General features: G+C 39.5%; 1 protein-coding gene across 1 annotated transcript in view; it reads left to right on the plus strand.

Moving 5' to 3' along the window:
* The window catches only part of B3GLCT (beta 3-glucosyltransferase), a gene marked incomplete at its 5' end in the record, with an annotated part of 135537 nt that overhangs the window by 107361 nt on the left and 13457 nt on the right, over positions 1-14719 (plus strand). The window contains 1 exon segment of the mRNA XM_027775679.1: positions 9433-9552. Coding sequence (XP_027631480.1) covers positions 9433-9552 — 120 coding nt within the window.

Consider the following 14719-nt stretch of genomic DNA (forward strand, 5'->3'; position numbering starts at 1 on the left):
ATTCTGTGGGTTGGTTGCCTTTTTATTCTGTTGATGGTATCTGTTTCTGTCCTGTTGTAACATAGTATCACAGACAAAATAATTTATAAACAATAGAAATTTATTTCTAACAGTTTTGGAGGTAGGAATTTAGATCAAGGCACCAGGAGGTAGGGTATATTTCTGGTGAGGGCTACTGTCTGCTTCCAACTGGAAGCTTTCTCCAGACAGACCAATGCTGGTTCCTCATAAATGGAACGAACCCCCTCACTCTAGTCTTTTTATTAGGGCCCTAATCTGCCCTCATGATTTAATAATCTCTCAAAGTCCCCTTGTCTTAATGCCATTAAACTATAGATTATGTTTCAACATAAGAATTTTGGGAGACACATTCTAACCATAGCCGTGTCTTTTGATGTATATGTGTGTGTGTGTGTGTGTGTGTGTGTGTGTGTGTGTGTGTTATGTGTATGTTAGTTTTTAAGAAGTCCAATGTGTCATTTTTGTTGTTATTTTTGCCTGTGCTGTTTGTTGGTGTCTTAATGAAATCATTGCCAAATTCAGTGTTGTGAAACTTTTACCTTGTTTTCTTCTACAACTTGTATTATTTAGGCCTTTCATTATGGTATTTGATTCATTTTGAATTAGTTTTTACATAAGGTATTAGGTCAGAGTCTCACTTCAATCTTTTGCATGGGGATATCCAATTTCTTAGTTCTATTTGTTGAAAAGACTGTTGTTTTCCCATTGAATGGTCTTGACACCCTTGTCAAAAATTATTTGACCATGGATATGAGGATTTGTTTCTAGATTCTTTGTTCTATTCTATTGTTTTGTCTTTTTTTTTTTAAGCTTATTGATTTATTCTGAGTAAGAGACAGAGAGAGAGAGAGAGAGAGAGAGAGAGAGAAACAGATACACAGATGCACCCAACAAAGTCCTCATGATCCATCCCCAATCTAAGCCCGCCTGGATCATTGGCAATGCCTGGTATTCTCAGGGAGGTCCCAGGACACAAACCTAGGACCTTTCCCATGTGCATCCAGCTGTAAATTTAATTACTGTAAATTTGTGTAGTAAGATTTTTTTTAAGAGGTGTTTTGCTATAGGGCATTTGTGCTTACAAGAGAGACAGAGATACAGAGACAGAAGGTGAGAAATCACCTCCCAGGGGGGATGGCCACGCTGCAATCCCTTCTCCTCTTGGGATTTTGGGCACATATGCTCATGTACCTGGTATGACTTTCAAACCTCCAGGTCTAGAACTCAAACCACAGTTGACTACATGGGAGTCCAGCAACGTAATCATTATACCATGTGCTGGTTTCATTGTATAGTAAGTTTTAAAATCAGAAAGTTTGAGTCCTTTTGCTTTGTGCCTTATTAAGATCGTTTTGGCTCTTTGGGGTTCCATGAGATTCGTATGAATTTTAAGATTTTTTTCTTTTAATTTCTATAAGAAGCGATTGGGATTTTGATAGGAGTTGCATTGAATTTGTAGATTGCTGTGGGTAATATTGCCATTTTAATAGTATTGAGCTTTCCAGTCTGTGAACATGATAACTCCCATCTGTGCTAGGGATGCATGCACAGCTGCCTCCCATAGGGCTGGAGATGGGGAATGGGTAGCTGCCACTGTGTTAAGAACTGAAATTGACTGAAAATAATCGCAATTTGCCATCTAAGCCTTCCTCAAAGTTGCAAGCCTTCAGTATCCTTCGGAGTTCCAAAATAGTTCTTTAGACAGTAACTGCCAGTGCAGCTGTTATTTAGATAGGGAGACAGAGTTTTGGTGCTTCCTACTTTTCTATCTTCTCAGAATCTTCTTAGTATACTTATGCTTAGAGAAGCATGCTAATATTTTACATATTTAAAGACATAAATCAGTAAGGATGGGAAAATCAGCATGGAGGGGGAGAAACAAGTAAAAGCATAGTCACACTGTAGGAAAAATGTAACTAATGGAAATACCTTTTGAAGAGAGTATTTAATATATATCTTCAGGCAGGTGTGTGAAGAGAGGAGGACTTCAAACAAATCCTGATTTTTTATAGTGATGTGGGTGGAGCAATTCTAAAATTATTTTAGGTTCATGTAATATTGAATAAATGTTAGTAGTTTGGGACTCCAGGATTCTTAATGTTGAAAAGGGGAAGTACGAATATGAAATGGAGGAGGTCAAGGATGAGTTCAGTGGGAAGAGATTGAAACTGGAAGAAGCTGTAAGAACTCATTTCTGTAAAAATTGATAGTTTCCAAAATTATCTACTTTCACATACATGTTTCTGAGCTCTCTGCTGAGTGAGGCTGGAAGTAAAAATATCCCAGTAGCACTGCAAAACTACTGCATAGACCTAATAGTATTGCTTTCCCCACTCAGAGGAACCAGGGCTTCTCAGAGAAACAGCTGATCCAGGTCTGAGGCAAGTAAGGTATAAGATACATTGGGAGAGGGACCAGCAGTTAGTGTAATGGCTATGTCGCTGGGCTCCCATGTAGTCGACCGCGGTTCACGTCCCAGACCCGGTGGCTTAAACTCATGCTGGGCACGAGTGCATGCGTCCCCAAGATCCTGAGAGGAGAATGCAGGAGAAGGGATAGCAGCGTGGCCATCCCCCCTGGGGGATGATTTTTGCTTTCTGTCTCTCTGTCTGTCCGGCGAGCGCATGCGCCCTATAGCATACAAAAAACAAAAACCTCTCCAAAAAAAAAGAGATACATTGGGAGAGGCCAAAAGGTGGTGTGGTAACTAAGGTGCTGGACATCTACATGGCCAACCAGGGTTTGAGTCCCAGACTCGATGGCCTAAAACTCATGCCTGCTGTTGATACAATACCAGAGATGACATAATGGTTACATCACTGGACTCCCACGTAGTCGACTGTGGTTCAAGTCCTGGGCCCGACGGCTTAAAATTCATTCTAGGTACGTGTGTGTGCATGTTTTAAATCCTGAAGGAGAATGGAGGAGAAGGGATTGCAGTGTGGCTATCCCCCCAGGCGTGTGATTTCTTACTTTCCCTTCTCTGTCTCTCTCTGAAAAGTGCATGCTCTCTATAGCAGAAGACAAACAAACAAAAAAACAAACAAAAAATGTCAAATGCATTGGGAGCATATTTTTTAGACCAGATAGAAAGGAGGTACCCAAATGAACAGAAGAAGAAAAAGAAAATAGAAAAGTTCAAGTCAAGAGTACACTGAAGTAAGCATATATGGTTCCCATTGGCCAAATCTGGGACAAGAAATAGCATAAACAAAGACAATAATGAATTATGAACCATTAAAAATTAGAAAGCAATGAGTTCATGCTTATATAGGTAATAGATAAATAGACAAGTAGTAAATAAATAAATGAGAAAGAAGCATAGGCTCTTGTTCACAGAATAATGATGCATTGTGACTAATTAATGCATAGGGAGTGATGATGTTCTTACTTTGTAACTGGCATAGTAAAGATGATTCCAGTAGAATTGTTAATTGGTTGATTTTGACAAGGACTAGGATATTTGCATGTGCTAAAATATCTGTCCAGAAATCTTAGAAGTGGCAGAAGAAACAGTTTCTGTCCAGTGGAGCAACCAGAAAACATACTGACTGGAAGATCATAAGGAATCTTACTAATGAAGGATGTGGACGTCATCTGCCACACACAGCATTGCTTATGGGCGACTGTGAGTGGGATGTATAACCCGAGCTTTCCCATTAGGAAACAAAAGACAAACCCAACAAAAAGTTCATTCTGATAAACAAGGTTGGGGGTGGGTCATATTAAAAAATACCAGTGTCAGGACCAGCAGTTAGTAATGGCTATGTCGCTGGACTCCACGTAGTCGACCGCGGTTTGAGTACCGGACCTGGTGGCTTAATCTCACTCTGGGCGTGTGTGCCCAAGATCCCGAGAGGAGAATGGAGGAGAAGGGATTATGGCGTGGCCATCCCCCCTTGGGGGGTGATTTCTCGCTTTCTGTCTCTCTGTCCCTCTCTGTCTTTCTGGTTATGTCGCTGGACTCCCACCTAGTTGACTGCGGTTCAGGTCCTGGACCCAGCGGCTTCAAACTCATGCCAGTGAATGTGCATGCGTGCTCAAAGTCCCAAGAGGAGACTGGAGGAGAAGGAATTGTGGCATGGCTATCCCCCACTGGGGTGGGAGGGTGATTTTTTCCTTTCTGTCTCTCTGTCTCTCCATTGAGAGCACGTGCCCCATAGCAAAAATCTCTCTAAAATATATGTGTGTGTATGTGTGTGTAATACACACACACACCAGTGTCTTGACAACAAAGAGAAGCTGAGGAACTGTTCCTGAATAAAGAAGATTAATGCGATATGGTAAATAAATGCAATATGGGATCCTGTAGTGGAGGGGGAAAATGCTCTAAAGGACATCAGTTTGTAAAATTAGAATAACAGAAAAAAATTAGAGTATCAGTATAAAGTATCAAAGAATCAGGAGGTCTCAGTGAAACAGCTGAAAAACAGTATGAGCTATGAACATTGTGTTAGTATTTCAAGATTGGGGTTATTATAATTAAGGCTGATAAGTGTTTTTGTGTGCAAGTCATTATATAGGCACAGCTTTTATTTCTCTTGGTTAAATACCTAGGAGTGGGATCCTGGGACATGTGACAAGCCCATTTTTTTAAAAAGAATTATTTAATTTTATTTATTGTTATTATATTTTGCTATAGGGTATATGTGATCACTAGTGAGAGATAGAGAAGGAGAGGGAGAGGGCAAGAGAGAAGGCATGCTATCAGGTCCGGGACTTGAACTGTGGTCAGCTATGTGGTAGTCCAGTGTGTTAACCACCATGCCACCTGCTAGCTCTGCATGTTTAACTTTTTGAGAAACTTATTGTATCAGTGTTAAATTTCCTGAAGCTGCTAATGTTTCCTGTTCAGAGGAAATACACATTGATGTATTTAGAAGGAAAGGGATATAATGTATGCAACTTATTACTCTCAAATATTTCAGAAAAGGGAAATATGTATGTGTGTGTGTGTGTGTGTGTATACACGCACACACACATACACACACACGAATACACATTACATATATATTTATATGTTTTATATATATGTGTGTGTGTCTGTGTATATTTGTGTGTGTTGGGAGGGAACATAAATGATAAAATAAATGGGGTAAATTTTATTGGTAAATCTGGCTAAAGGGTATATGGGAACTCTTTGTCTTATTTTTGTAACTTTTATTATTTCCAAAGAAAAAGTTAAAAAATAAACACCATAAGTAGCTAGGGTGGAGCATCTGATTTTAAAGATCCATATTACGCTGTTAAAATCTGGGTGTACTAAGATGTATTAATATAGTTTTTGTAGCACTTAGTGTAGAGCATTGGCATTCTGTTTTTCTTTATTTCTGTGCCTCAAAATTGCCTAAACTGGTAACAGATTGTGAAATGAAGTTCTTTTTATGGATCAGTAGCCAGATCCCCTTAGATAAAATTGGAGATCTGCTTTATCCACATTTCTACTTTCTAGAAAATGTGTAGTATATGATGGTTGTCAGACTCAATTTGTGATCCTTCATTTTTAAAATAATATTGTGAATATGGAAATGGCACTTTTGTCAGGAAAAGAAACTCAGGAGAGATGTTAAATCAGTTATTTGAACTTCAGGAGCTGAAGGTTGAATTGATAATTTTACAACATGCAGGAGGAAGAGATATACCACAAGCTTCTCATTTTTTTCTCAGGTCCATTTGTCCCAGAGGGTTTTGAATTTTTTCAGAGTCCTTTTACTAACCCAAGACTCCAGTTTCCTTAGAGAGCCGTAAGAGTATATTGTCCATCACTGACTGGTATCCACACACTTACTTGCCTCCCTGCAGAGTAAGGATAACTTTCTGAAGACTAATTCCAAATTAGCTGCTTAGAATGTTTAACTTATGTCCTGAAACCAGGATGGAGTCCAGAGATAACATTTTTTGGTAAATCAGAAACTCATTATTGTCAGTGGCTTTGACCTTCAGACAGATACAAACCTCATTTGCAGATGTGTAGACTCAGAACACCAACAATTTTCAGATTTTTTTCATAATTTGTCTCCTTCACATTTAACTTTCACTTTATTAGCTAGGATATATTTGTAAGACTCGTGAACATGGATGGAAAGATTATTAAAAATTCTTTAAAAAGTTTTTATTTTTTTATTTTTTATTAATGAGAGATTGAGTGTGCACACACCAGTGTGAGAAGAGGGGAGTGAGAGGCAGGCACTTCCCAGAGGGTCTCATCATGCCATGATTAGTCAGTGATGATTTTGGGCAGACATACCCAGTGTGTTTCAGGTTAACTCAGAATCTAAACCTGAGGTTGGCCAAGTAGCTTCGAGCATCGCAGAGTCTGTGCCACTGAGGCTGGACTTCTGCTTTGTTTTCATGTCACCTACTCCTACCAAAAAGAGAAAAAAAAAATTAGAGCTTTTAGAACATTCTTAATGTCAATATTGCTCTGTGTGAAAAGATTCGTGGTTAGCAAAGAAATTTCTGATACTATATCTGCCACTTGGAGATTATGGTGCTCATTAATCACAGGCTCTAAGAAACATAACAAAGTTTATTTAGCTCATTCAAGTAAATTTTACCTGGGCCAGCCCCAGAGCTTCATGGTTAAGGGAACTAGATCCCTCATTGGTCAACTGTGACTCTCAGTCCCAGCAGCTTGAAAAACACACCAGGTACATATTTGTGCATGCCTCAAATCCCAAAAGAAGGGAGAAATGGAGGAGAAAGGGTTGCGGCATGAGTACCTTCTACTGAGGAGAGCTTTCTCTCTGCCCTCTCTTTATCTCTGTCTCTTTCTCTGGCAAGTGTATGTGCCCTATAGCACATTAAAAAATATTAACCCCAAGTTATTGACAATGGAAAATTTTTTTTAAGAAACAGTGATTAATATCATGAGTAAAGCTAGGACTTGGTTGTGTGTGATCTGGGAAGCTCTGAATTAGAAGAAACAGAAGGAGGACTTTATAAAGCATTTCTAAGTGGTTTAAGATTTTTAAAACATGAAAAAACTAGTCTGTTAGCATCAGCACTTATGTCTACTTTAAAAAGTTATTTCTAGATTTTATTTTCCTATGACATTTCCCCCCTATCCTTATAAGCATCTGTAGTTCCAAGCATTGTTCTGACCAGCTTGTGGGTATTCTCATAGTCCTTTGGCAGCTCTCTTTGTTGACACATGACAAAGGGAGATGGGGGAAAAAGGTAATTCAAAGGTAGAGACAAATCTGCCTAACAGTTCCTAGCCTGGGGTAGCCTTCTGAGGGAAACTTTCAGATGCATAGTTGTGCATCATAATTTGAGGGTTTCTAGGAGAGTCTCACTGTCCAGATTTTCTTCTCCATCTGTTAGTCACATGCCTGGCATGGACCCCTAACTCATTTGTACCTCAAAAGCTCCTTTTTTGGCCATCAACAATTTTTTTAAAATACCAAGTTTATCTGAAAAGATGTGAGTTCACATTCACTTGGAAACAGGATTAGTAGAAACAAGATCTGTAGCACACTGCCCATATCCACTGGCTGGTTAAGCCAGCTACCCTCTCAGATTAGAAAGCCATGTACAGCAGGGGATTATTGAAACTTTCTTTTTTTTTTTTTTTCTTTAAAAGAGTTTTTTTTTTTTCTTTTTTCTTACTGTGGGACACATATGCTCACAAGAGAGACAGAAAGTGACAAATCATCACCGTGTGGGGATGGCCACGCCATAATCACTTCTCTCTTTTTCCTCTTGGGTTTCTGGGTGTGGGTGCACACATATCCCTTATGAGGTTTAAACCACCAGGTCCCAAAATAGATGAGTGGGATTACATCAGACTAAGAAGTTTTTGCATGGCAAAAGATGCAACAATTAGTGTGAATGGACAGCCTTCAGAATGGGAAAATATCTTTGTAAACTATGTGTCAGATAAGGGACTGATAACCAGAATTCACAAGGAACTCAAGCAGCTGTTCTGGAAAAAGACAATCAATCCTATTAAATGATGGGGGAATGAGTTGATAAATACCACTCTCTAAAGGTGAAATACCAATAGCTAAAAGGCATATGAAAAAATGCTCAACATCCCTCATTGTAAGGGAAATGCAGATCAAAACAACAATGAGATATCACCTAACCCCAGTCAGAATGACTAAGATGAAAAAAACAAAAAACGATAAGTGCTGGTGGGGGTGTGGTGAAAGGGGAACTCTCTTACACTGCTGGTGGGAATGTAAATTGGTCCAGCCACTGTGGAGAACAATTTGGAGATTCCTCAAATATCTACAAATAGAACTACCAGATGATCCATCAATCCCACTCCTTGGTACCGACCCAAAGGACAGAAGAATACTTAATCAGAAAAGTGCTTGCACACTTTTTTTGGCAATATTTATTGTGGCACTGTTCACAATTACCAAGTCATGGAAACAACCCAATGCCCACGAACAGATGAATGGATAGAAAAACTGTGGCACATATACTCTATGGAATACTATTCAGCCATAAAAAACAACAAAACCCTGACTTTTGACAGGAGATGGATGAATATGGAAGATTTATGGCTGAGCGAAGCAAGCCAGCTATGAAGGAGAGGCATTGTATGTCCCCACTTACTATATACCAAGTGTCCTCACTCTGACTGAAACTGATTGACTAAAGGATATAGAAACAGAGTATAAGATGTAAATACCAGATATAGTGTGTGTAAAAGAGGAGGGTCTGAGGAAGGATATTTAGAAGAAAAATAGGGAGGCAAAGCATTAATGGGACAAAGAAAAGTGATATTATCTGTTGAAGATAATTTATAGTTTTATCAACTCTACTAGGGAGAAATGTTCACCTGTTGAAATATCCATTTTGTAAGCCAAATAATGTGATTGAATGTATAAAAGAAAATGAAATAAAAAAAAAATAAACCACCAGGTTTAGGAATCAAACTGTGATTGACCAGGTGGGTGTCCAGTGATGTAACTATTATGCCATCTGCTAGTCCCATTGTTTTTCAGTTTCTATTCTGTTGTCAGTAAAATACAGTGTTTATACATTGTTTTTGGTCTTTTAAACAATCCCTATCTGGCCTAGCTGCTGTGAGCAGTACAGCAGTAATGTAAGTGCCCTAAAAGGGTGGAAACCAGATAGCAGCTGTGGGTTTGAACCCCCGATCAGCTTGACAGAACATGTATGCATGGGTGCCCAAGATTCTGAGGAACTGAAGGGGGGGAAAGGAGATCATGGCATGCTGACACCCTGTCAAGGGTGCTCTTTCTCCTGCCCTCTCTTGCAAGCATGTGCTAGCATTAAAAAGAAATAGTTTTTTTCTACGTTGAATCTCATCTCTAAATGATTTTGGTGTAGTATCACACAGTATAAACAGTGGGCTATACTGACCGTATAGTATTTATTCTGCAACCATGATGGAATGAAATCATTGTTACTTTTGTTCACTTTGTCACTCAGCATCTCCAGGCTCCAGCACTTGCTTAGCTGTTATGACTCCAGTGAATCGGTGTTTCTAGGAGAACGCTATGGCTATGGCCTGGGCACTGGTGGCTACAGCTACATCACCGGAGGAGGAGGGTAACTATGAGCACGACTTTCTATTCATATTCGGGGCATTAAACTTTGCTTTCCACAAGTGGTGGGTCTGTGTTGCTGGGATCTTGGCCGATATGTGAGTGCTCTATAAATGGCAGCTATTACTATAACAGAAAAGTGAACACTGAATTTGCTAAATAAGAAAAGAACCTGCAATAATGACTATTTTGCTCCTTGAAGAAACAGCGTAAAAATAAATTTCAATGTACTTGGTGGAAATGTCTTTATAATAATGATTATTTCTAAGCAGCCGACTCCTTTTGATTGTCTGTTTAAATGAAAAAGATTTTATTGTAGATTTTAATTTCAGAAAATAAGCCATTAGACTTTTAAATTATCCAGTGCTTAATAAATCATTTTTGGGAAAGCTTAGACTTAGGCAATTAAGTGATATTTGTGAAGGATTTATAGGTTTTAAATAACAGTTAAAAATCAATGTTTTTTAAATGAAGCATCTGCCTAATCTCTTATGAAGAAAGATTTTAATTTGATTTATATGGATAAATCAATTGAGTAGTTAGTCTTTTATTTTTATAGTCTACTGTAGGGGTGTTTGGGGAGAATCTTAATAACTACAGTCATTTAAATCCATTCAACAGATGTTTGTTGAATGTCCACCATGTACTAGTAGTATTTGAGTTCATAATCCAACGATTATAAACTTCCAAAGGGTTAGAACCACATGTTCCTACTTTGCAATCCCCTAGATTAGAAGAGTTCCCAAGGGGAATCTCAGGAGTCATCCTGCAGGTGTTCTGGTGAGCATAACATGGTGATTCGTGGTGAGCATAACAGTTATGGAGGTGACTCATTTGTAGTGATAATCAAGCCAGGGCAGGAGTGCTGATTTTTGTTAAGCAGCAGCCATTACCTGGGTCCATTAGCAATAGGAAATAGGGCCCAAGCAAGCCTTTGAAAAGATGTTAAAGAGTAAGGCCAAGGAGTGTGTTGACCTGGTCTTTAAAAAAAATAAAGAGACAAAGGGGGGTGGTGTCAGCAGTTGGTATAGTGGTTACATCACTGAACTCCAGCATGGCTGACTACAGTTCAAGTTCCAGACCCAGTGGTTTGAAAATCACACTGGGCATGTGTGTATGTGTGCCCAAGATCCTGGTAGGAAAACGAAGGGGAAGGGATTGCAGCAAGGCCATCTCCTGAGGAAAGGGGGTGATTTCTCACTTTCCCTCTCGCTGTCTCTGTCTGTCTCTCTAGTGAGTGCATGTGCCCTAAGGCAAAAACCTCTTAAAAAGAAAAGATTCAAAGTATTTGCAGCCTTATAGAAGCACATTGAACTTTTGGAGTGAGGATTTAGGGCTGATGAAAAAGCAGGGCATGGCACCTGTTGGGCCAGGACTTTGTACTTTTAAAAAGGACCCTGTTACTTGAATATGGGTTTATATAGTATGTAGCATGATAGTGTTCATATACTGCTAACACGGAACTGACTTCTTCTGGGATTTGTGCAAGAAACTATTTTGTTGTCTTTCTTGCTTATTAGAGTTAACTGTTATTCCTGAGACTTTTATTTTGAGGCTTCCTGAAGCCTCAATTTGCCTGATCTAATGAACACTGCTTTTTATCACTCCAAGTGGTCATTCATTTATTCATTCACCTAGCCTAGTGTGTGTCAGGCACTGGAAGTACACAGATCATTGCCACCCAAGCTCCTTCACAGTCACTCACAGGCTGCTGCTAGGTTGGCAAAGACCTGCATAGTCATCATTGCTGCTCCTTTCTATGCCTCTAACAGACCCTGCCACGGGGCTGGTACCTTTAATGCCTCTATGTTCACTCTCCTGCACTCCTGGATATTTACCACCACCTCTCCACCTCTAGACTTACCTTTTAGAACTTCTTCACACCACCATCCATCTCCGTCCTCCCCTTCCAAATATCTCAAGAGTTTACTATTCAGACGATCTCCATCTCCTCAGCTCCATGCCCAGCCTTCTACCTAAACTACCTCACCAAACTCTGCAATGACCTCACTGTAGCCAGATCAAATGGATCATTGTTCTTCTTTATATTATTTGACCTGTTAGCAGCGTCTGACAAAACTACCTCACCAAACTCTGCAATGACCTCACTGTAGCCAGATCAAATGGATCATTGTTCTTCTTTATATTATTTGACCTGTTAGCAGCGTCTGACAAAATTGACTGTCTAAAACACTCCTTTCTCTTGCTTTCCAGAGCACCATTCTGTCCTTGTTTATTCTGTCTTGCTGGTCATACCTTCTCATTCCTTTCCTCTCCCTTAAATGCCTGTTTCTCAGGCATTTTCCCCACTCTCCCCTCTCTTCTCACTCTGTTTTCTCTGTGGGAGATCTTATCCACCTCCATGGCTTGATATGGAATGTACCGAGATCTTCATCTCCAGCCTTGAACTCTCTCCTGATCTCCTGATTCATAGATCCACCTACCAAAGGGCATCTCTGCTTGGGTGATTCACAGATGTGTCACACTCAACACCTCCATGCTGGCTCATCATTTCTGACCTTAGTTCCTGTTGTGGTTTTCTTCCAGAGTTCCTCTGTCAGGAAAGACATCAGTATATGCAAGTTCCCACCCCAGGAGCCAGAGAGGCAGCTCTCGCCCTTCCTTCTCTTCTTCCCCAACTCCCCTGCAGTCATTGAATTGCTAAGTCATGTCATTTTTATTTCTGTCCACCTCCAGTAATCTGGTCTAGGTCATTGTCATCTCTTTTTGTGTTCCTGCCACAGCCTCCTGTTCCCCCTACTTCTCATCTTAATTCACTCCATGTTATCATCAGCGTGGTAGTCAGAAATCTTTCTACAGCAGGGATGATCTTCTCTTTCCTTGGCTCAGAGGCCTTCAGCGGCTTCCCAGTCTTTCAGTTTTGCCCCAAGAGTATGAATTCTTTTCTGCTTTTGGTGTCTAAGACAGAGATGATGATGCAGATTTTAACAAGAGGCAACATAACAAGATGGTCCAAGATTAGGCTTCAGTTTTAATCACCTCTAGTTCCCTTAAGTGGCAGTTCCTGGTGCTGCTGAGACCACTGTCTTGGAGCTAAAGGCTCTACTAGATGTTCTCTTCCACTTGCCTGCCCCAGGCCAGCTTGCCCCTGGAAGTTGCCATGACTTCTTTTTACCTAGGAAGAATTCTTGTCTCTAGAAATAGGCTCAGCTAGGCTTCTCTCTTTAACAATCCTGCAGATAAATATGATTTTTGTTTTGTTCAGATTTTTCTTTATGTTAGCATGGTATGAAAGTCTCTTGCATCCTTTGATGTCCTTACAGGAAGTAGAACGTGTCCCATTGCCTTTAGGATAAGGTCCACACTGCTTATCAAGGCTAGCAAGGCCTCTCCTGACCTTGGCAGATGTTGTTTTCCTTTCTAGTCTCACCCATCTGCACCCTCATCTTAAACAATTTCATGCTGAACTTGTTTCAGTTTCTCAGAGGCACTCTTCCCCCAAGCTGTCACATCTGCTGGCCTCTACAGAGCATTGTCCCCCATCCCAACTTTCTGTCTGGCTAATTCCTCTTCCTTCTTCTTGGACTCAATATAGCTGTCATTTATTTAGTTCTAGAAGCCTTCAGTCCAGTCTAGCCTCTCAAATCTGGATTTAATGCCTTCTTAATGTACTTACGTACCATAGTGTACAAACCATTATCATTTAATTACCTATTGATTTTTCTATTTTCCACTTAGATATGAATTATTTGTAGGCAACTCCTGTATCTCATTTCTCACTGTATCCCTACTTTTTAAAAATTACTTTAATTTAACTTTATTTATTGATGTATTTATTTTATTTTGACCAGAGAGGGACAGAGTGAGAGAACAAGAGTAAGAGTGAGAGAGTAAGTGAGAAAGTAAGCCGTCAGGTCCAGGACTCAAACCATAGTCAGCCTTGTGGGAGCTCAGCACCCTTAGTCACCTACTGGCCCCATGTATCTCTACTTCTTAGTATAGGGGCTCATTTTTGTTCAAGGTACAGTGAATATATGAATAAACAAATGCATGAACACTGAGTGTTCTTTTTTTTTTAACGTAACTCACATTGACCAGTGCAATGTCCTGTTGTTAGTGAAAAAGTATTATTCATGAGATCATCTCTTATGTCAACCTTTATTAAAAGATAGAGACGTAATACTGAATAGCTTCTCTAGTATTTTTTTATTTTATTTTTTTATCATCATAATCTTCTTTATATTACATTGGATTACATATAACTTTACGTTGACTTCCATTGCTTTTTCAAAAGGGAATGCCATGCATGTCAGTCAATACAGAGGCATCGATCTCCCCGCTTTATCATTCAAAGTCTTTTTCATGCATTTCCCAATAATTATTATTATTATTATAATTTTTTAAAACAGTCAATCACTATTTCTCATTTTGCTTGTTAAAAGACTTCACCCATCATGAAATACTTCCCAGACCAGTCCAGTTGAGAATACTATACACGTCATCTTCAACAGATAATAAATCATATCTGTTTCTCACTAACATCCTCTCTATTGTTCACTTGCTATCTTTCTCTATCCTCTTCTCTCTTTTTTTATTTTTTTTTTCCCATCGCAACACACAAATGAATTTTCCATCCAAGATATACTGTGCATTGGCTCAATCAAGCACGTCAACATATATGTTCTCAGCAAATAATTTCCCAATTCTTGTGTCCTGCATACCTTGCCTTTTATTTTACCATCCTAGATTCCCCATCCCCCTCCCTCTGTTATGACCCATCCTCCTCCCACATTGTCCCTGTCATCCCCGATTGCCCTCCGTGCCTCACCCCTCCCCAAATGATCTGTCAGTGATCTTAATTAGTCTAAGTCTCTCCAATAGTTATCACAGCTGACACATGCCTCTACATGAACTCAAGTCTGACTTTAGGCCTAAACCCCATTGGGTAAAAAGAGCATACTATAAAGTAGAACCCAACTGGGCCCATACCGCTCACTGCAGCCATCAAATATCCATTTTTTTTTAAATGGTACGAATAATTTTACCTTTTTTTTTTGTTACCTAACATTCATTCCCTGAGCATCATCACAACGTACTAAATGTAATTTCCCATCTAGAATAGACTGCACAGTGACCCAATCAAGTATGTTATCATCAATAATATTCCACTTCTACTTTCTTGCTTATGCACATATATATATGTTTTTTTT

Source organism: Tupaia chinensis, unplaced genomic scaffold (assembly GCF_000334495.1).
Source record: "Tupaia chinensis unplaced genomic scaffold, TupChi_1.0 Scaffold000597_1, whole genome shotgun sequence".
Lineage (NCBI taxonomy): Eukaryota > Metazoa > Chordata > Mammalia > Scandentia > Tupaiidae > Tupaia > Tupaia belangeri.